Source organism: Pogonomyrmex barbatus, unplaced genomic scaffold, assembly GCF_055798465.1.
Source record: "Pogonomyrmex barbatus isolate J1 unplaced genomic scaffold, ASM5579846v1 scaffold5, whole genome shotgun sequence".
Classification (NCBI taxonomy): domain Eukaryota; kingdom Metazoa; phylum Arthropoda; class Insecta; order Hymenoptera; family Formicidae; genus Pogonomyrmex; species Pogonomyrmex barbatus.
Genome location: NW_028297149.1, coordinates 11,047,475 through 11,068,989, shown reverse-complemented (window position 1 = coordinate 11,068,989; position 21,515 = coordinate 11,047,475). Strand labels below are relative to the sequence as shown.

Sequence of the window (21,515 nt, the reverse complement as noted above, 5' to 3'; positions counted from 1 at the left end):
GTTAACATTTTAAAATTTTATAAATGTTTTATAGAAATATTAGAGAAGTATTTATATAATATTTTATTTCGTTAATCACGTTTGAAATCATTTTTAAATATATAATTTCAATCGGTTATGCAATATAAGTAGTAAAATATATAGAAATAGAAAACAAAGTAAAAAATTGTTTGATAAATCTATAATACCTGTCAATAATTTAATGTACATAGAATTCTAACAATTTAATATTTTTTTATCAAAATTTTATATAATTATTGTTAATAAATCAAAAATGTATATGTGTACATATAATACAATAAAAATATCTATGTAAAATTTAGCCAAAGTTGCGTAATTAACAGCGGTTAAATAATAGTTATACCAATCAATATATTACATACATGATACATTTGATAAGAAAGGTGTGAATAAAGCATATCATATCACTATGTTCTACGTAAATTCATGTGTGTATATCACGGAGAGTAAAGAAAAGAGATAGAGAGGAGAGAAATATTTCGGCAAATAAGATTACGCGAGCGATAAGATTACACGAGCTTTTAACTCAGCCTACAGATACGATAAGCATCATCTCGTATTGAGGCTTCAATCGTGCCGTATCGATTTCCACTATGTCAGGTGAGAGAAAAAGTTTTTATGAAGTATATTAAAAATAGATATTAAAAGGATATCGAATCCTCTCATACAACATTAATTCTCCATTCACTCACGTATATCTCATAAATTTCTTCGATGTATTATCTACATTTGCCGTATTGTGTAATTTAATTCAATGTCGTTGTTTCCTACGTTTTCTTCTCATCAATAAAAAGAATCTAAAAGCATCAAATTCTAAAGTTACAATCATATTATAATCAAGATAAAATTTAAAGAATAGAAAACCTAATTGAAGAATAGAATTGCATTCTACCGTTCTCGCTTCTCACACTTTTTGAAATTATGACAGTTAATTATAAAAGTGATTAGTCTAATCTAAAAATCTAGTACAAAACAGATAATACAAAGATTTAAAATAATCTTTATATTCTTTCATTTTTCTCTATATTCTTTTACTTATATGCAATTAAGGCTTTATTATTCTGCAACGTATAGTGTTAATACATGTGCCTTTGTGTAATATTTGCGCGATGTATAATAATTATTACTGTAATAGTCACCTTAATACAATTGCAAAAATATAAATCTATTAATAAATTTAATTTTAGTTAAATTTAGTTTTACTTTACTTCAAGAAGAATATGAATCATGTAGTTTGTAAAGATAATATCACATGTGAAATCATCGATTACAAGAACTTTCTGGAAGAGTTTTATCATATCAATTACAAGAAACGTATATTAGTATTGGTAATATGTTTTAATATTACGTAACACGCATATTCGTTATACTTTTACCAGTTATTTGCAGATGTCTGTAATATGATACAAAATAAGATACGCAACATTTAATGGAATTAAAACTTTTATTATTAGGCGATATTATCGAAATCAATGATTATCAATAAATAGACCAATAAACGATAATACAAATAGATAATGAAGAAAAACATTTCAGATAAATTGAAAAAAATGAAAAAAAAAAAATTTATAGAATATAACATTAAAAGTTTATTTTTTTATAATTCTAGTATCAAAATCAAATAATTTTGTTAAAAATTGTTTTGTAGTGATTATCCATACAAAAAGTAATATTTTAATTTTAAAGAAGAAAAAATTAAGATAAAAGTTGTTTATCTTACTAATTACAAATTTTCTAATTTTAAATTAAATATTCAGTAATATGTTTTTTATGCGAAGATAAAATAAAATGAAGAAATTGAAGCTTGATGAATTCGTTCAAATAAGATTAATTTATTAAAACATAACAAATAAGATAAATAGCTCGCATTAAGATAAATAGCTCGATTGTTTTTTCATAAATATTTTGTTTTTTATTCCATTTCTGTATACTTATTTTTGTATTCTTATTTTGCTCGTTTCTCGTTCTCTCGTTTCCCTTTCTTGTTGTTAATTAATTAATATTATGATATTGCTTGACAGTTTATCATTATTACAGCCTACAGATGGGTAAACCGTATCAGCGGCCAATCGCTGCCAGAAAACGCGGTCACCGGCGGCCGCGACTGTGATGGAAGTACAATTTACGTTGGCAGAGCTTTCCACGATGGTGATATGTTGCCGGCGAAAGTCATCCCTGATAAGAGGGTCGCCTATGTTTGTCATGGCGGCGAGGAACACCCTAAAGATGAATTTGAGGTAAATGTAAAACTAGACTCAATTTTTTTCTATGCTACAAAAAAAAAAACGCGATCAATTATGAACATCGAGCAAACTTTTGCATCGCTTTATTGCTTTGTCGGAAATGGAAATTTATAAAATTTTACATCTACAAAGTCTCATATCTAAAAATCATAAAATTCGATCTCTAACACACAAAAAATTATATCGTTAAAATCAAATAAGCTTTATTCGTAATTTCTTCACAAAAATAATCATCGTCGATTTGCGGGATAATTTGTCAAATTATAAATTGTTTTAATCTCTAAAAAAACTTACAATAGTTTCCTTTCATTTTATAACAGCGATTAAAAAAGTTACATCACTTTTGCAACTTACGTAACATGTGAAAGGTACATAGTCAAAATACAAAACTTACTAAGATTAATGGTATCGATTTTATTAGGTTCAAGATAATCTGATATGAAGTCTTTTTTGAAAATAGCTATCGAACTGACCAAGATATGATTTGACGTAGATGGCTCATCGATTCGCACAAGATTATTATTATAACAATATTTCGCTATCAAATAATCTCTCCTGGTGAAATAATAATGATAACAGTGTATAAATGTTGATAGAGTTAATCGTTGATGATTATTATAAGATATTAATTATTTCTTCGTACAAAACCGATATAGGGATATTCAATATAAAAATAATACATAAAATTTAAAATAACATATTTAAAAATAACATATTTGAAAATAATAACACAATATTAAATTTTATTCTTTTCTGCGACACGTTACAATCGTCGAAATCGCGCTCACGTCTATCTTCTATTATTCAGTTCATCTTCGACATGTCTCTCGGACAATCGCTCGTGAAAAGAAGAAGAAATATATGTATATAGAGAATTTAAATAATATGTTAAATGCTCATAACGATATGATACCAGGTCCTTTGCCAAGGGGAATTTGCATGGGAGTTCAGCAGTAATGGTGAAGTACCAGCGGATGCGATAATCGCCGGTCAAACCGCGGATGGAGAACCTCTGTACATTGGCCGTGTCCTCCATAGTGGATCTCAAACGGTTGGCAAGGTCGGTCTTTTCGGCAACTGTTACTCTCAGGATTCGACAATAGTTGGCATGCATATGACACGTAATATATTATGACAGAATGCCATTCTGACATTCGAAACAATAGTCAAACTATTTTTCAATTTTGCATTTGGCAGGCGAAGTTTATTAGCAGGCGAATTATTTTATTCTACATGCAGCCCGTATTTGTTCCTAATAAAAAAATAATACAATTCAGCCGCTTAAAAAAATATATATATATATTTTTTTTTTAGGTACAACCAAGTCATGGATGCCTCTACATTCCATTCGATGGAGAGGAACTGTCGTTCAAGGATTACGAAGTACTCGTCATGCATTAACTTGATTACAGATGTAAAAGAGATTGAAGATGTAATGCATTTTATACATGGCCAAAGTTAATTGAGTCAAGCAAAACAACCTCCAGACAACCTGTTGAAGCATAAAGTAATAAAGAATGGGAAATGGTCGCGAACAAAGTATCCCGTTTTTTAAATATTTATAAAAATGTATTAAAATAAAATAATTAAAAAATAATTTTTAAATAATTTTTTAAAGATGTTTAAAGATGAACAAGCAAAGCAAATCATTTCTATCAAGGATAAATTAGATTACTAGATACGTTATTTGTGTTGCTTATTCATTCTAATAATAGCGTAATTTACTATGTTAATTAACTTGTTATTTTGCAGCATTTATTATATGATCATCTCTTGAGCATTTCACACTTGAAAATAGTACTCAGATACATTACAAAAGATTTATATTTACGATTTGTTTGAATAATAGTTTTTAACAAAAAAAAAAGAGTCAAGCTTGAATATTTTAGACAATTTGAGCAGTTCAAAGTTTCAAGCAGTAATCAGTCTGTAATGTCAATTTGCATAGAGAGATAACAAAAGAATTGGAAATATAGTTTGCATTGAAAATAAAGGAAATAAAGAAACATTTTTTACGAGTCATTGCTTAAACTTAAGTTTAAGTTAAAATAAATTTTAAACTTTTAGACTTAAAGAAAGATTTAAATTATTTAATGTTTGATTTTGCGATTCAAATTAAACTATTCAATCATCTGATATTTTTGAATACTATTTGGGAGTAACAGTGAATGCTTTCCAAAAACAAATATAAGTTGACTAGACTTTTGTCGATTTATGGAAAACCCCTTGGTGCATACTTATGCGCCATATTGCTTGTACAAGTTTTGTTTTATTCATACTGAATATTATTGTGAAAATAATATTTGAATAACATGGTGATGTTAGAAAAAATCATAATGTAAATCGTAATATGTTTACAAATCAAATAGTAGTGCAAAATTGTTTGTTTTATATTTATAACGATCATTCATTGACACAACATAAGCTTCTGTGTTTCAATAGTAGATAATAATATAGGAATCATTTGCACAGCAAACAAACCATGAAAATAAATAATACATTAGCGACCTAAAAGTATTACATCGCACCGGTAAAAACGTGTACAAGAGAAATCGTTTCTGTCCACTAAATTCGATAGCTATGAGAAAAAAAAAATCGAAAGTTGCTTTATGCGCTGAACGCGGAATTGGAATCGTTAACTGGTTGCACGGTGATTTGTTGGAAATCCACGCTCTCGAGTAGCGGTTCAACAGAGCGAAAATGTGAACGAAATAAAATACCTTTGTTGGTCGCAGTTAACTGTCGCTACAGGTAAATGATTTATCGCGACATATTAGTGAGTTTTTGTAAATCGGCATTATCGATCGCGGAGACCAAGCCAATTGGTCACCGAGAAAGAATTGTACCTCTCGCGCGCCGCAAGCACGGCCGCCATGATGACCGACGAGGATGGCTCTTGAGTAATGACGACCACCGTGACGGCACCCTCGGTCGGTCGGATATCAAGACAGAGAGAGAAAGAGAGAGAAAGAGAGAGAGAGAGAGAGAGAGAGAGAGAGAGAGAGAGAGAGAGAGAGAGAGAGAGAGAGAGAGAAAGAGAGAGGTGCTCGGTGACAGCTCTGCATCGAATATTTTATAAGCATCGCTGTGGAATTGCGAGCATTACTCACTTGACAGCGTCATACGTCAGACTTAAGAGCCAGGGCCGCCTCTAGGTGTCTTTTGTCGCCAGGACGCGACCTTGCGACGGATTTTTCGTTCGTTCGATTTCGCGTTCGACGTCGCGCTTTGCGAGCCCCGGGGATTTTCGTGACTACGCGCTCGAGGACTCAGACGCGAGTTCCGGTCGATCGGATGAGGGAACGGAAGAGGGACGTTTACGTCTCTCGTCCGAGCGAAAAAGAAAACGCGCGGACGAGCGTGGAATTCGACGTCGGGGAGACCGGCGGTGGCGGATCGGCGACGGCGAAAATCGCGAGTTTTGCGCGCGCGCGCGCGCGCGCGAACCGACGAAAGACGCGCGTGATGATGCATGACCATCGCGATGGCCCGTCACGAGCGCGACCCGCCGAGCCGCGCGAATAGCATCAGAATTCACCGTCGTGAGATAATGGCACTTAGGTGGACGGCCCTGTCTAAAATAGGCTCCGACTGTAGAACGCTGGGACCGTGCGTAGTAGTGATTACTTTATCAACGAATTGTCACATTTAACAGCGCCTCGTCGAGTTACGCGCGGCAGCGATTCGACGACGCTGCCTGTTTACGCTCGGTTGCCATCCGTTCGATATCGTCGACATCGGATTCGCGATCGTCGACGACCGTTTCCGGCTACGGCTAGGCGGAATCTCTCGCATTTCCGGTTGGTAATTAGCGAGATCAGCGGGCGGCGGAGCATCGAAGATGCTTGTCTTCGCGCGACAACCGTGCTGGATGGAAGAAGAGACGCGCGTTCGGATAACGCTGACTTAATTGCCGTCGTAACGCGACGCAGAAGGAATTTTCGCAACGAGAGGAACGTGTCAAGGACGATCGAAGGCTGTGCATAATCGATCACTCGGATGGATCGCACGGTGAAGGAAACTTACGCAACGGAAGATCGCACGGAATAGTCGTGTATACGGTTTCGTGAGTGGTCTCCTTGCGAGTCGTTGACATCGTTCGGGTGCGAGGACGTTCACACCGTGGGAGATCACCACGGTGAACTTCGGGAATCTCAGCGCGTTACTCAACGGGACGAGCGCTTTCTATAACTCCCCCTCCCCCCTCCCCGACGTAATAGTAGCGCATAGTTGGATCATTGGGAATCTAGATTGTTCACTGTGGGAGGAACGATGTATCGTCGAATCGTGAGGTATATGAAGCCGAAAAAGATCGTCATCCGCCGACGCAAGAACAAATACTCCCTGGGTAGGAAGATGAACACGATAATCATCACGCGTCGCTCGTTTATTAGCATGTCACCGTGCGTTGCGAATGTCGGATTAGACTTTATGTAACGCGGCGTTTACGACGGAGGCACGTTACCGTGTGTGAGGAGAGATTCGACACACGCGACGGGGGGGCTCGTTGCGCTCGATCGCGGAAGACACCCGCGTGTGACCACCAAGGCGTGATCATCATGCTTTTCGCGTATCGAGAAACGAGCGGGACCAGTGGAGCGGTCGTCGAGGAGCAATAGGAACGAGAGGCGAAGGGCGCGGCGGGAGGACCCCCCCCCCCCCCCGGAGGCCTCGGGGGCACCGCGAACGCGTCGTCGGGGGCTGACCTTGACCCGAAAACTCCCGCGGGGCGGAATCGGAAGCGACTCCGGTCGGAGTGTGCGGTAATCGCGCTCGTGGAGCATTAGCCGCGTGTGTATCGTGCCGTGTATCGTCCGTGGAGGAACCGATTAAGCGCGAACGACGTCGGCGACGTTGCCCCGTGGGGCCACCGCGTGTGTGCTTAGTGCCTAGGTGGATGTACACGAAGGCGGATCAGCTCGCCGCGCACTGCAGGAGGCCGATCGTAGGAAAGAGCGGTGAGCGAGCGGCGATAGCGCGGCCCGGTGAAGAGGTGGTACGCTGGGGCACGCTGGTGCTGGTGGTGACCGGCGAAGGAAGGAGACAGATAACGTCGCCGTGTCTCGTAATGCACGATGGTGCACTAGCCGGGACTCGCGGGACCACCGTGCGATTTCTCTCCGGCGCGCGCCGAATCGAAACGGCCTGAACCGAAATCCGGCCGCCTACGAGCTTTTTCCGCTCTCGAGGCGACTTGATGATTCTGAGCCGACGTCCATCCGGACAATCAAAGGAAACCGTGATTTCGCTCGTCCCTTGTTGAGTAAAAGTAGCCGCTCGATCCTGCGTCTGCCTTGAAATATGTCCGAGATCACGACGACGACGATCGGTACGCCCGCGGGGCTCACCCCGGAGAAGAAGCAAGCGATCCCCGCAGCCGACAAGTCCGACAGCGCCGTCACTTGGAAGTCCATGAGCATCCGGCAGAAATGGTCCTTTCTGACCAGCAACATCACCGTCGAGCCGATGGTCGCGTGTTACGTGATACCGAGCGTACTCTCCCAGCTAGCCACGCAGAATCTCATCCTCGAGAAAGCGTGCCGAGTGAACCTGGCCTATCCGGACGAGGTGTGCTCGGCTCTGTCGGCCAGGAACACCACCGGCTACGAGGCCGAGGAGACTGCGGTTCAGCAGCTGGTGGCGCGTATGCAGACTTGGAAAACGCCGCTGCAGAGTGCCCTGCCGACCATCCTGATCCTGTTTATGGGCGCGTGGAGCGATCGCACCGGCCTGAGGAAGCCCTGCATGCTCCTGCCGATCATCGGCGAGTTCTTCAGTAGCGTCACCCTGATCGCCTGTACCTACTGGTTCTACGAACTGCCCATGGAGGCGGTCGTCCTGGAGTCGCTGTGGCCCGCGTTAACCGGTGGCTGGTTCACCATGTTCATGGGTATCTTCAGCTACATCGCGGACATCACGACCGTGGAATCGAGAACGCTTAGGATCGGCGCGGCTAACGTCTTTCTGTCCTTAGGCGTGCCGATCGGCATGGCCCTATCGGGAATCCTGTACACGAAGCTTGGTTTCTATGGTGTCTTCTCTATCGCGATGGTGTGTTACGTAATGAGCTTTGTGTACGGCCTAGTGGTGATCAAGGAGCCGCCGAGGGTGCTCGCGGAGCGCTCGCGGAAAAAGTCCCTCCCGAGCGAGGGCAAGCGGACCTCGGTGTGCCGCTTTGTTCTGGACTTCTTCTCGTTGCGGCATATCGAGGAGACATTTCGTGTAGCATTTAAGAAAGGGGCGAACAATCGCCAGAAAAGGGTCATCGTGCTCATGCTCATTGTGATGGTCGTCATCGGGCCCCTTTACGGTGAGTAAATGGTCCAAATAAATTGGGACCTTTTAAACAAGTACTTTCTTGTTGCCTTTTAGGCAACATTGTTAATTGTCGATTGTGACAATGCAAAATTGTTCGGGAATAGGAAGAAGAATTATTAAATATGCTGGGCGAGATTATTTGACAGTTGTACATAACGCCATGCTTCTTGATAATGTTATTGGCGGTGTTCTGTATTTCGTATTGCGAATAAATTTTGCTCTTAAATTTGCTTTAGCGAATCAATAGCGCTCATCAAAATTCAAGATAATTTTCTAATTATAATTTTATATGTCACATAATGCAAGAGATAAAAATGCAAAAATATATATTGTAAAATATATATTGTAAAATACAGAACATATAAGTAAGAAACTTATATAACAATCAGTATCTGTAATTAATTGTTCGTTATGTTGAGTTCTAAATTACAAATAATTTAAAGTAGGATTTATCTCGAAACATTTAATATATAATTTTGTCAGTACTGTCAGTATTATAAAAATAGAATGTCAACATAATTCATTATTCATATTTTTCACTTTCACTTTTATCAGCAATCAATAATTAATCATTTCGACTCATTTCTTATTTTCAAAGTTACCAAGTGCATTTTACAAATACATAAAACAAGTTGTGAAACTTTATTCCGAGAATTAAAATTATACACGTCTGTGGCTCGTATATCACTCGTATTAATGTATCATTCTTCTGTTAAACGGAAGTATCGCGATTGATATCTGGTCGCATTATGTAAACCGAAGAAAACGACGCTCGCAATGCGTATGATTTAAATGTGCAAATAATTCGCATGAATTCGCACGAGAGTTGAAATAGAGAAAAAAAAAAAAAAAAATCGGTAAAACTGCTGGCTTGTAAACAAAATCCATCCATCATTTCTCGTATGCCTATAGTCACGATAAAAACTCGCCGTAATTTTCTCATTAATCTCGCTACTTGCGTTGCAGTAACCGTGCGCATTCCCATCGGTAATTCCTTACGTCCGACGATGTGAATATATATCGTGTACCAGGGGAAAGTAAGAGAAGATATAGCAAAACTAGGCGCACATTACACGAGCGCGAACGTGTGTATAGCGTTACTCGGACACACGCGTGGGGTACACGCGTATAATTCCCGTGTATTTCATATTTCAAAGTGTCAATAAATGTCAATAAATGCATTCGTATAAAATATCCAACCACTAAGTATTTTCTCGGAATCGGTCGAACGATCCTATTAAAGAATATAAAAATAATTTTATCGAGCTATGAAAATAATTATGCAAGACGTCTAATAACATTATAAAAAGTTTCTAATAATATTCCAACCAATTAATTCGAACGCCTTACATAATTATTCTTACAGCCTAATAAAATCATTTTCAGATCTAAATTTTTAGAAATTTTAGAGAAACGGTTCTTTCCGCGTTGCAACGCATTAAACGTCATTAAATTCACGTTACAACGACCGCAAGCTCGAACAAACCGGAGTGGAGTTTGGTGAACGGTCGTTACAGCCGTTAACCCCGATACGGGGCAAAGGTACCTTTTTTACCGAAGATCGCGTGTCGTTTCCGGACGGTTACGCGGAATCCGGCTTTGCGGCTTTTTGCTTTTGCAAACCCGCGCTCGCGGTACGCGAGTACGGCGAGCTCGTAAATAAAAATTTACGATTATCGATACGCGCGCATGCCGCGCTCGGGAGTATCAAAACGTTAGTAGCGTTAGTGCCGGACGTTAGTATCGGCAACAATAAAGCCTCCAGTTTCTGCCAGTAGCCCGTGCAAGCACGCGACCACACGAATCATTCAATTTTTCAATTAGCGTGCATTTGTTACAGCGCGCTATCGCGACTTTAATGCGATCGTGCGCGCGCTTGTACGGCGACGCGACGCACAATTCCAGCACATTTCGCGGATGCCCTTGTCACAATTTAATTATATAGGTAGCCACCGTCGTTACAATGTCTGGGTACGCATTAGCACGTATTACCCCAGCTGCTAAGTGACGCGGGCAGTCGTCACGCTTATAACAATTTCGTGTAATGGGCGTCTTCCTGATTTCGAATGCTGTAACGCGGATATACCTGTAAGACACACTTCTCGAGACCTGTAAGACTTTTCTCGACCCTCTCATTGTCATCACGAGCGCTCGGTGACGTCTCGCGGGGATGGTGTAATTTGCTCCTGACGGAGCTTATTTTTGTGGCGCGAGCGAGCGAGCGAGATCCACGTTTCTTTCAGCTCAAGTTCTCCGTCTGTCAGAGATCGGAGATCGGAGATAATTTTTTTAAGTCCAATATAAAATATAAAAACGAAAATATTCCAAGGCGCGAGAGATTGAGGTTTGGATTATTTACATGTCCTTAAATTTAAGAGCCTTTTGAAAAATTGATACTAAACACCGATAACGAGGAATGGCAGCTACAAATCTCGCTTATGCAAATGAGGGAAATTATGCGGACTTGTTTTTGCACGTTTACTTTACGGAAACAACGTTAGTTCCAGACAAATGCGGTAATGAAATGCGCGCAAGAAAAGTGTAAAGAAAAGTTTACGTCTTTCATCCATTAGAGTACGTGGACGAGTGAATGGCAAATTATTCCCAGATTAGCGCCGTAAAGTGTTTTATGATAATCGTTCGATATCAAAATTTCCAATCTTTTCCAGCCAGTTGGATATATGAACATAAATATATGAACATAAATACCAACACATGCGCGAGGCGAAATAAACGTGTTTACTCGTACGCAATCTCCATCGGCGCGTGTGCCAACGAGCGTGGCTATATATTTCCGATGCAATTTCAGATCTTCGCTCGTCAGAGATACAAGTCTGGTGAAAGTCCGAGTCTACGTTATATAGTAGCAATATTTTCGTTATAATCCCGCGCGGAGTTAGAGTGTCGCGAATCGAACTCATGAGAAACGCGCGATGAATTTTAACTTACGGAGTCCGCAATTTCTTACATTACGTATTATGCCAATCGTATAAACATACGATTTCATCGCAGACGTGATGTCGTGGCAGGTTGCACATTTTTGCATGGAAAAAAAAAAAAAAAAAACCAATTTTTTTTGCCGAAACAAAAATTTGATCGAAACAATGAAAATTGATTTGGTTGAAAATAATTTTTGTCGGACAATCAAAGAGTAATTCAAATAGATTAGAATATGATAAATTTTTGCAGTATCATCACGTTTTAAGCGTAATAATAATTTTCTGCGCAATAATTTTGATAATCCAAGAAAATTATTTTCATATCAGTAAGTGGAATTTTTAAATATATTAGCAAAACTGTGCAAATTATATGTTTGCATGTTTTGTTCGCAGAAGGATGTTCATATGTTACGTTACCTCTGACTTTATCTTTGACCCTTCCATTAAACTTTTCCTCTGGGTATTTTGCAAAAGAGGATTATTTTACGTAATACCAACATTGCATTTGACCTTCGCAGTTAACTTGGCATTACTACAGGAAGCAATTGTCGGTCTAATTGCAGCCGATGTAATCGTGAAAATCGTTTGTAATTGAATAGAAAACGTCGCGCTTGGGTGAATCTGCAAAATATCTCCATATAGTCATATAACAGCATAAAATTTAACGATAACGACCTCGTAAAATACGACATGTCACCGTAGGAAAACTCGATGAAACCGATAGTTTTATTCACGTACCGAGATAGAGATTAAATTGTTAATTTGCGCGTTAGCAGCAATTACAATTCAAAGCGTAAACGATATGTTAGGGTTGAAAAATTAAACTCGTAATCTTAACAATCCTCCTCTTTAGATAAAATTGAGTTGGATCAAATTAAAAATATTAAAATCCTAAATATTATAAATAACATTAAACATAAATTCACAATAAGACTTGATGTTTAATGAGTTCTGATATTCCGCTAAAATCCGAGATAAGTAAGATAATAGCTCATTGCGAAGGTTCTAAGAACCGATATTCTAAGAGAGATAAAGTATCGTATAAAAATCTATTCCTGTACACGTTAACGCGAAAATTATGCTCCGGTCGTTAGTACTTAATGGATATTAAACGTACAATTTTATTAGCTGGAATTCCCTGTATTTGTAGATCGCAGAATTATTTGAGGCGCTAGGTGAAGGCTCTTTACATACACTTTGATTGATATCTCCTACAGCCTATGGTCTTTCGGAACAGAGACAGCGATTGTGTAACAGCGAGAGGTATTATTAAATCTGTTTCTTTCGCAGGTGAAATGGCGGTTCTCTATCTTTACATGCGGTACCGGTACAACTGGAACGAGGTGACGTTCAGCATGTTCTCCACGTTTGGCATGGTAACTAATCTGATCGGTAAGAAAATCACGCCTCATATGAAGAAGAACGCGTCATCGCGTTGTTTGTGCCGACACGCGAAAAACAGAGATTCACGCGATCATCAAAATCTTTTGCGCGTAACCGGAAATCTCCGCTCATTCGGTTGGTCCCGCCATTAAAGTTTGAAATAGAAACGTGGACTTTCCGTCACGCGTAGAAATACGGACAAACGCGCAGCAAATCGAAGGTATGCCGTTGGCTCTATTCTCGCGTAACTACACTGTTTCAATCATATCTTTTTGCGTTCACGTGAGTTGATGAAAGCAAACGTGAGATGTATCTTATATAAGAATGATTATCGTTGCTAAGCGGAATCACCGACTGTCGCTTTTATTCCAACGGATTGTGGAAGGCAGAAATTGCCTTGAAAATGTAGTCGCTTGTCGCAGCGAGCGACGGCCGACGCAGATAGAAGATATTAAGAATATTGCGCAATAGAAAGGCAACTCACGAATAACGTGCATGCGAGAGTAAAAATTGTCGGAACAATTTGTAATCGCTTCGCGAACATGATGCTTCATAACTCGCCGAGTGTTCGAGTGCCGCCGGCACGGCGTTTCCCGTTTGACTTTCTATTTGTACAAAAACTTTCTATTTGTCTATGTGGATCACAGAAAATTTTGCGTGAATGATCCGCGGCTTCTCTCGCATTTTTTTTTCTTTAATTAACCCGAATCCCGATTTATAGCGCTCGCTCCTTTCACCGATCTCTCAGGATTGTTATTCGTGCGATCGTCCAATGTTTTCGCTCTCTGCGCACATTAAAAAAGGTACGAATAAAACTGAAAGACTTTTTTCTTCTGATACGCAGGGACCGCGATTTCCGTCGGTATCTTCAGTCACATTCTCAAGATAGACGACGCGATCGTGGGTATCATGAGCTGCATGAGTAAAATTTTAGCAAGTTTCGTTTACGCGTTCGCCACGTCCGCCTGGATGGTCTACGTAGGTCAGTCTTTTTAAAACGGCTAACATCAGGGTAACAACTACGTATATAAAATATATATGTGTTTATATCACAATTTCGATCCCGGCGAGAGTGTATTTAATAACAAATTAATTATTTGTTTCAGCCGCTATCGTGGAGATTGTCAATGGCACATCCTTCATCGCCATGCGATCGATAGCTTCCAAGCTCGTGCCCACGGACGAGCTCGGTAAGACGATGCTAGATTAAAAATGATCCTCCTCACATCTACCTCTTTCTCTGCCTCGGAATTCTTATTTTGTCATTTAAAAAAACGTAAACGTAAAAACGTAAATCGCCCTTCTCCAGTTTTTTCTGTTTTACAACTAAAAGTAATTATTGAATTCAAATATTATTAGAAAATAATATACTTTAGATTTGCAGAAATATTAGTTAAGGAAGCATTTAAAAGGTAGAAAAAGTTTTTTTATACATATCACTTGTCCCTGACAAGGATTAAAGTTTTATGAGAAAAGCACTTTGAAATTATGGTAAAATTAGGTGGGCCCCATTCTACATAATATTTCTACATAAATTTCGCATGAAGGCCGGAGAAGCGTATAAAATAAATGAGCATCCTTATCAGCTAAAATATAAGAATTATACTATTAAACCAATACTTCAGTGTGTTTTTGAGAACTCGAGCTCGTCTTTATCTTACGCCATGTGTTTTGCGGGACGACGGAATAAATCAGATAATTTGGACACCAAATTACGTTTACGTGGCTATGCTGCTAATTTTTCCATCACGAACAAAGTCTAACGAGGCCTTCCTGCTCGGCTAAATGTCGAGGAAAATTCGACGCAATTTTTATTCTCTGCCGGAAGCTAAGACGCGTTACGTAATTTCGTAGGTAAAGTCAACTCGCTATTTGGCGTGTGCGAGTCCCTGATGCCACTTGTTTACGGGCCAATGTACAGCGCCATTTACGCGGCGACCATGAATACATTTCCGGGGACGTTCTTCATCGCCGGAGGATGCATGACAATGCCCGCGGTGTTTGCATTTTTGTGAGTGACGAAATCTCAATTATATTATGGAAGGGAAACGGTTTTGCTGCAGCATTTAAAAATTTGTTTTCTACTTTTTCTACTTATACAGATCTGAAAATTATTTTATCGTCACGTTTATTCGGCAGGTGCCGTTTGAGCACGATATTAATGTACTGTAGAAACTTTTGATGTTCCAATAATCAATTTGAACGTCCCACGTGATTATTTTAATAATCTGAGAGAAAATTTTCTTTCTCAAAGAAATATTACTTGTAAATATTATTTGTGATTGTGAGAAAAAAAATTATTTTGTTTCTTGTTTTATAATTTTTTCAGTTTTCAAATTTTCTGTTTTTAGTTTAATTAATAATAATTTTTTGTTCAATATTTATTGAACAGCTAGCTGACGTGAAAAAAATGTTGAACAGTTTTTTCTCTAGATTTTTTTTTTTTTAATTTGTATCTGTATCCAAATTTTCAAATACTTCAGCGAAATTGTTCTTTCTGCTGATTGCGATTGCATATAAATGTGTGTTTAATTGTTTCAGTTGGCTGTACACGGAGCATCGTAAGGATCGCATGTTGAAGGAACAGAAGGAACCCGAAGCCACGATGAACCACAAGAATGATGACATGACAGACTACAATTTAAAGGCATCGAATCCTCGAATCATGGACACGCAGAAGAACGCACCGAAGGCCGAGATGATAAACGGCATAGATAACGCGGCCTTCGAATCTGAGCAGTTGTGATCTCACGATTTACGTGATCCTCTTTTTTTTATTACGGAGACGTACGATACATCCATAATACCTCATAAAAAAAAAAAAAAGAAAAAGAAAAAGTATGGACTGAAAGGATATTTTAAAGTTGCCGCGATAAATGCCGATCACGTTTCCCGGCGGAGCAACGTGCCGTTTGCGAATTTGCCTTACGAAGGTGATACCAAAGGCATTTTATTAACGAATACCGATCGAACGGTATGTGGAAATTCAGGAAGATTCCGACGAATCGCTCTTTTATCACAGCTCAAGATAGCCAAGTCTTGAGAGACTCTCAGTATTTAGCAAAGATGACAATACGATAATAATTTATTAGAGGTAAAACGAGATCTAACACGCGAGATTCGCTCACGGATTTTTAACATTCCTGGTAGAATGATCACGTGAGAATGATTAGAATTCGAAATTACGACATTTCTCAAGTCCTACCAATACCTAACTGTTATCATTTTTTTCATCACCGCGCCAAGATACGATCCCAGGTGTAAATAAAGAACTTTATCGAGACTTCCCATCCATGACTTCACTTACTGCAGCTTATAGAGATCTTGATTCAAGCATTCTCAAGATGTAGAGACACTTCCGAGTGAAAGATAAACTACCAGCTTATCTCTAATTTAATTTTTCTAGTTAAAAAAAAAAAGTAGTACCTAGCAAGAGTTAGAAACAAAAAGAGTATTTTTTTAAGATCTGACGACATGTAATTAATGCAATTGTTTCAGAAAGGATATTATTCTTAGTTGAGACGTTGCTACACAAATACGTAAGATGAAGATTCTTCATCGATACTTTAGAAATAAAGTCCTTTCTGAGATGAATCGTTTAGTTACGTGTAATAGTTTGTTGTAATTTCTTGCAAATCTCTCGCCGTTTCTAATTTAGCAATTTCGATTAAAAGCGACCGATCTTTTACACGCAAGAGTATTTCGTATTTCGACAAAGAAGCATTGAATATACACAAATCTTTATTTAATAATCTATATATCCTTTACTTCGGATATAGTAGAAACTGTACTTAAACAGATTACGACGACAGTGTGAAAGGAATATACGCATCACAGATATTCATATCGCAGTATTGGCTACTCAGTCTCCTACCCTTCTTCTTTTTTTCCTCCTCTGCAGTTTTTTTTCTTAATGATAAACGTACGAAAGCGCGGATATTATTTTTTTTCTTAACGCAAATTTTGTAATAAGCACGTAATTGCATAATGTTTAACATCGCGATTGAGGATTCTTGTCGAATAAAAAGTTTTGCGCGCGCGTTACGGTATATATAGACAACTGTTTTTGTTTAAACTTTATTTGAGATGTAATTCAGACGAACACGTATACAATACAAATTCAAAATTGATAAAACAATGTATTTGTTATCGATATTGTAACAGACACATACGACTCCTACCCCCTTGTCTATCAATTAGTACATCTCGTTAGGTTTTTATCACAGATTCGTAATTTCACATGTGATAAATTTAATTATGTATGCGATAATTTAATTGTGTATATAATTCAAATATATACAAGTATATCGGTTGCGTACGTTAATTTCATGGATCTGATTAAATAATAAACTCATTATATTAAATAATAAAAAAATTTTCAATCGACTCGTTCTCCGTTCTCCTAAGTCTATACATTCTGATTTTTGTGTATTTATAACAATCTTTAGTGCGTAAGCCCGCTTTATAATTCGCAGAAATTATCTTCAGGATTCAGGATAGCATTCCGTTCATGCAGTGTAATACGAAAAACAAAGAGTTTGACAGGCTTGTTTTACATTCGACATATATACCAATAAAGTTGAGAGATATAAGCAATAAGTTTTTTATGAAATTAATAAATTTGTTTTAAATAAAATTGATGCTTTAACGAATCATGCAAATTGTACGAATTATAAAGTTCTAACAGAATCTGCAAATATTAATTTATTTAATCCTTTTCAATCTTTTCTGAACAATCGTAATAAACCATGTGAAACGATGTAGTTTTATAATGTTCGTTTTTAACGAGCTAAAAAAATCGACCGTAAGTAAAAAATCGATCAGTTGCATTTGTAACTGTAAATTTTTACAGCGGTTATTTGTAAAGACTGAAACTGAGTTTTGTGTGTGTGTGTGTGTGTGTGTGTGTGTATATATATATATATATATATATATATATATATATACATACATAAAACAATAGTTTATCCCGTCCTTTCTAAACTCATAATGTGCACAACAGTAAGAAAACAAATAAAGTTAGAGCTCTTGAAATTGCAAAGATTGGAGTTTTTAATTCTTATCATCTTTTATGTTATCACACTTTCTTAACTTTTTCAATTATAAAAAGTTTAATTTATCACCTTCAAGTTTTCATTTCTCTTGATTCAAGTTGATACTTAACTATTTTTCTATAATTTTCGATATTGATTTTTATTGAATTTTATTTTTTTTTTCAAATTTTCAAAATAACTGAATAATTTTTGGTAATTTATCTTTTTGTAAATTCTTATTCTTTGTCAATTTTCAAGAAACATGCACACAAAATCATTAATGACTAAGTTTTATCTAAGTTTAATAATATAAATATTGTGACGAAGATACAATTGGCGTCAAGAAGCAATACCTACCGTGGGTTTATATATGGTGGACTCCTTCTATTAGCAAAATATTTTCGTATTAAAAAAAATATATTGATATGATTAATATTGCCATAGCGTACGTTAATCAATTTAATTAACGAATTTAAACATTATTTAAAATTAAAATAATCATGAAAATCATTTAATAGAAACAATGTAACAAATAGATACTACGAATCAATTAAATATTAAAATATAAAATTTGAGAAAGTAAGTTCCTCTTACAAGAACATATGGATTTCGTTTTTCTTTAAAGATTAGAATTCACGAGGATTCACGTTTGGGGGATGAGGAGATAAAAAGAAATGAACTCCCCTATAGTTCATGTTTTCAACAATTTACTCCTAGGCTCTTGTTCTGGCCAGTTGAGACTGAGACCGGCGCGCACTCGCGGTCCCCCCTTTGTTATTACATAATACATAAAAATAATGGTATGTACAAATGTAGGGAGAAATGTTAGGCACTCAATGAACAGAAACGGCGAAACTATAAATGGTAATCTTGTCGCGCGCACCGTTCGGGCGGATGGTGTTTCTACGGCGTGCGATTTATATCGACGAGATGATGCGCTCGGAGAGCAGAAAGCGGGAGGCAAGTTTTGTTTTTTTTTTTTCTTTTAAGGTGCGAAAGATAGTGCAGTTACACGACATGGACGCGCCAGAAAAAAAAAACCAACGGTGCATATTGGTTTTTATTTTTTCCTTTTTTTTTTTTAAATTTTGTTCTTCACTCGATTTGCACCGAGTCCAAGATCCGATTGTCGCGATAAAATGACACGTTGGAATGTTGATGGTCGGGCAACAAGCATTTTTTTTCGTGGAATGTGCTCCGCGCGAAGAAGTCTCACGATTATCCTTCTTTTATTTTCTTTTCCTCTTTAAAAATTAAGTCGCATTACCTAAGTACCGCAGTATATTGTTATACAACGTTAATAACGCTCCTCCCCGTATCTTCACTGGCCTTCGTGTTCGTTACAGCGTTAGACACGTTCGAAAGGAAGGACTGCTCGCTAGCTACTTATCGCTGATCTTACGCGTACATCAATGTGTACGATCTTTTTTTTTCCCCCGTGTAGCCTGGGCGTAGACTAGAGTTCCCGTGTCGTTATAACGTTGATTTAAATAAAAACGCAGAACTCGCGTAAAACGATTCTACCGTCCGTACTTTTTTCCCCTTCTCGTGTCCAGATACACGATGCTCGCTACCTTCTGATTATACGATCTTATTCCAATCGGTTATGTCCGTTTTACAACACGTGTTTATTATGCTAAACGTAAAAATAAGGACGTCACTGTTATGTAAACGGTTTCTCGACACTCCCAGTCCGATGTAGTCGATGTCACCTTTCGATTTTATACAATGTCCTACCTTTTCATTTTCGCTTTATCAATCGGTCGACATACAAACTGCGATGATATATCATTGTTTTCTTCTCTCCCAAGTTACTCGACGTTAAAGTCCACATTACGCAGAATAAAATAAGTTACACGATTTGTCTATTTTTTTAAAATATTAAAATATGATACAAATTACAATTATTTATGCTTGGAGTGTAAGAGCCGTTAGTTGTGAAACTAGAAAGCCTTTGTCCTTTTATTCGCGATTGATAAAAACTGTCTTTCCACGGATGAGATACAATTCGATTTGTACAATTAGAGCTTTATACATGTCCTTGTAAGGTACGGTTGATATGACTCCGCGTTTACGATTATAATGATCGGCGCGCTCGCCAATGTTCCGCGGATGCGCGCGAAAAAAATAATATCTATTAATTAGTGCGGTAACGTGTTCAAGCCGAACGTGATCGCTGGCCTTCTGTGGAGCACCACAGCTGAGAGCCGAGAGCTTATCGCTCAACACGTTCGATTCTCGACGGCAAAAAGGGAACGCGTCATACTATATAATAAAATATGCAAAACAATACGAAGGATCGCTGTACATTTGGTCACTCAAGAGTTTGTCCTTAACCGTTACTTATCTAAGTATTACGTTTAGCAGTGCGTGTGTATTACGCGCTAACGGCCCTTAACCCGCTGATAATATCACAGATGAATGAGTTTCCGTGTTGTGCGTTACGCAACGCTATCTAAGATTCCTAACAATTGTCTTGATCTTCTCAATTTTGTCCTGGAGCATACGCTCCTCGGAATCAAGTGCTGCACTGACGGAGTTGAGTTCGCAGATTTTCCGTTGTAACTGAGCAGTCTCGGAACGCAAGTTATTAAACTGTGTTATCAGTTTTGATGTTTCGCTTGTTAGAATCTTTCTCTCCAATGCCTTTTCTGTAATCGAAAAGAGATATGTCATGTCATTTCAATAAATCGTATCGCGTACGAATATCCCGAACGTCAAATTATAATACAACAAAAACTTACCTTTTAAATACTCCATATAGGCAAACATAACATCCTCGATTCCCGTCCACCTCGGTTTTTCTCTTTTCTCATTCATTTCGTCGGCGCTCTCGCTGATGTCTATGGTTTTACAATGTTGCTTCACGCCATTCTCACCAGGCATAGGTAAAGTAGGATAGTACATCGAAACTATATTCGGAACTAGTGGCGGTAGAGGTGGCGGTCGTTCCGGAATATGTTTCACTTTAACTCTGTCCAGAAGACGCATTTTTTGAGGTGGTTTTGGTAAAGCTGGAGGATTCCTAGAATAAACTTTGGCGATTCTTTCACAATAGGCAGTAACGGAATTTGCACTTTTCCGCTTCTTGCGATCTGCCAGAACGTACTGCCATGTCACTTCCGCCTCTGCAAATTGTAATTGAAATAATTACAACCTTGCTATTTTGTCTCGTAGAAAAAAATATCATTATTATAAACAATAAAATAAACAAATAAAATTGCATTTAATTATGCATTTAATTATAACAAACAAATTATGTTATCTTTTATATAATGTTATATTATTTGACGGTATATATTTACCATCTCTTTTATTCGGAGGCATAACATCGAGACCTATAGTCCTGAGAAAGCCAACCTTAGGTTCGAAATCTGGCGTGTGAAGCAAAACGTCCGGATGCTCACGCGGAATCGGTAAGATGGATTCTATTACGGGTTCTGCTTCCAGAGGTAGTTCTGGTGGATCAGGATTCAATCTGTATCTTTTCTCAACCTTACACAATTCTATCTCTGTAAATATAATAATAATAATGTCAATTTAGTACAGTAATATATAAAAAGAAAGCAACGTAATAA

General features: G+C 38.0%; 3 protein-coding genes and 1 long non-coding RNA gene across 4 annotated transcripts in view; 2 read left to right on the top strand and 2 right to left on the bottom strand.

Moving 5' to 3' along the window:
• Positions 1–368: 368 nt before the first annotated feature.
• Positions 369–3,861, top strand: LOC105431404 (pfs47 receptor). The gene is made up of 4 exons (XM_011645561.2): positions 369–621; positions 2,059–2,258; positions 3,181–3,324; positions 3,579–3,861. Exons 1-4 carry the CDS (start codon positions 615–617, stop codon positions 3,663–3,665), a joined length of 438 nt encoding a protein of 145 aa, XP_011643863.1. The 5' UTR covers positions 369–614; the 3' UTR covers positions 3,666–3,861.
• Positions 1,834–5,767, bottom strand: LOC148935452 (uncharacterized). Its single transcript, XR_016140409.1, has 2 exons — positions 5,375–5,767; positions 1,834–2,241 (listed from the first exon to the last, which is right to left on the bottom strand). It is a non-coding gene; the product is annotated as an uncharacterized LOC148935452 (long non-coding RNA).
• Positions 5,768–5,927: 160 nt separating this feature from the next.
• Positions 5,928–17,850, top strand: LOC105431405 (putative peptidoglycan muropeptide transporter SLC46). The gene is made up of 6 exons (XM_011645562.3): positions 5,928–8,574; positions 12,812–12,913; positions 13,749–13,886; positions 14,011–14,094; positions 14,759–14,915; positions 15,446–17,850. Exons 1-6 carry the CDS (start codon positions 7,566–7,568, stop codon positions 15,648–15,650), a joined length of 1,695 nt encoding a protein of 564 aa, XP_011643864.2. The 5' UTR covers positions 5,928–7,565; the 3' UTR covers positions 15,651–17,850.
• Positions 17,851–18,627: 777 nt separating this feature from the next.
• Positions 18,628–21,515, bottom strand: part of px (MAP7 domain-containing protein plexus) — an 88,776-nt gene continuing 85,888 nt past the window's right edge. The window contains exons 14-16 of the mRNA XM_089081771.1: positions 21,243–21,449; positions 20,682–21,065; positions 18,628–20,588 (exon numbers count right to left, since the gene is read on the bottom strand). Of these exons, the coding sequence (XP_088937897.1) occupies positions 20,389–20,588; positions 20,682–21,065; positions 21,243–21,449 (791 nt within the window). The 3' untranslated portion in view covers positions 18,628–20,388. The remainder of the gene's footprint in view (positions 20,589–20,681; positions 21,066–21,242; positions 21,450–21,515) is intronic.

Coding starts and splice junctions, on each gene's coding strand:
- LOC105431404 (XM_011645561.2), top strand. Junction 2,259..3,180: donor ACCCTAAAGATGAATTTGAG/GTAAATGTAAAA, acceptor ATATGATACCAG/GTCCTTTGCCAAGGGGAATT. Junction 3,325..3,578: donor GATCTCAAACGGTTGGCAAG/GTCGGTCTTTTC, acceptor TTTTTTTTTTAG/GTACAACCAAGTCATGGATG.
- LOC105431405 (XM_011645562.3), top strand. CDS start 7,566: ATGTCCGAGATCACGACGACGACGATCGGTACGCCCGCGGGGCTCACC. Junction 8,575..12,811: donor CGTCATCGGGCCCCTTTACG/GTGAGTAAATGG, acceptor TTTCTTTCGCAG/GTGAAATGGCGGTTCTCTAT. Junction 14,095..14,758: donor CGTGCCCACGGACGAGCTCG/GTAAGACGATGC, acceptor GTAATTTCGTAG/GTAAAGTCAACTCGCTATTT.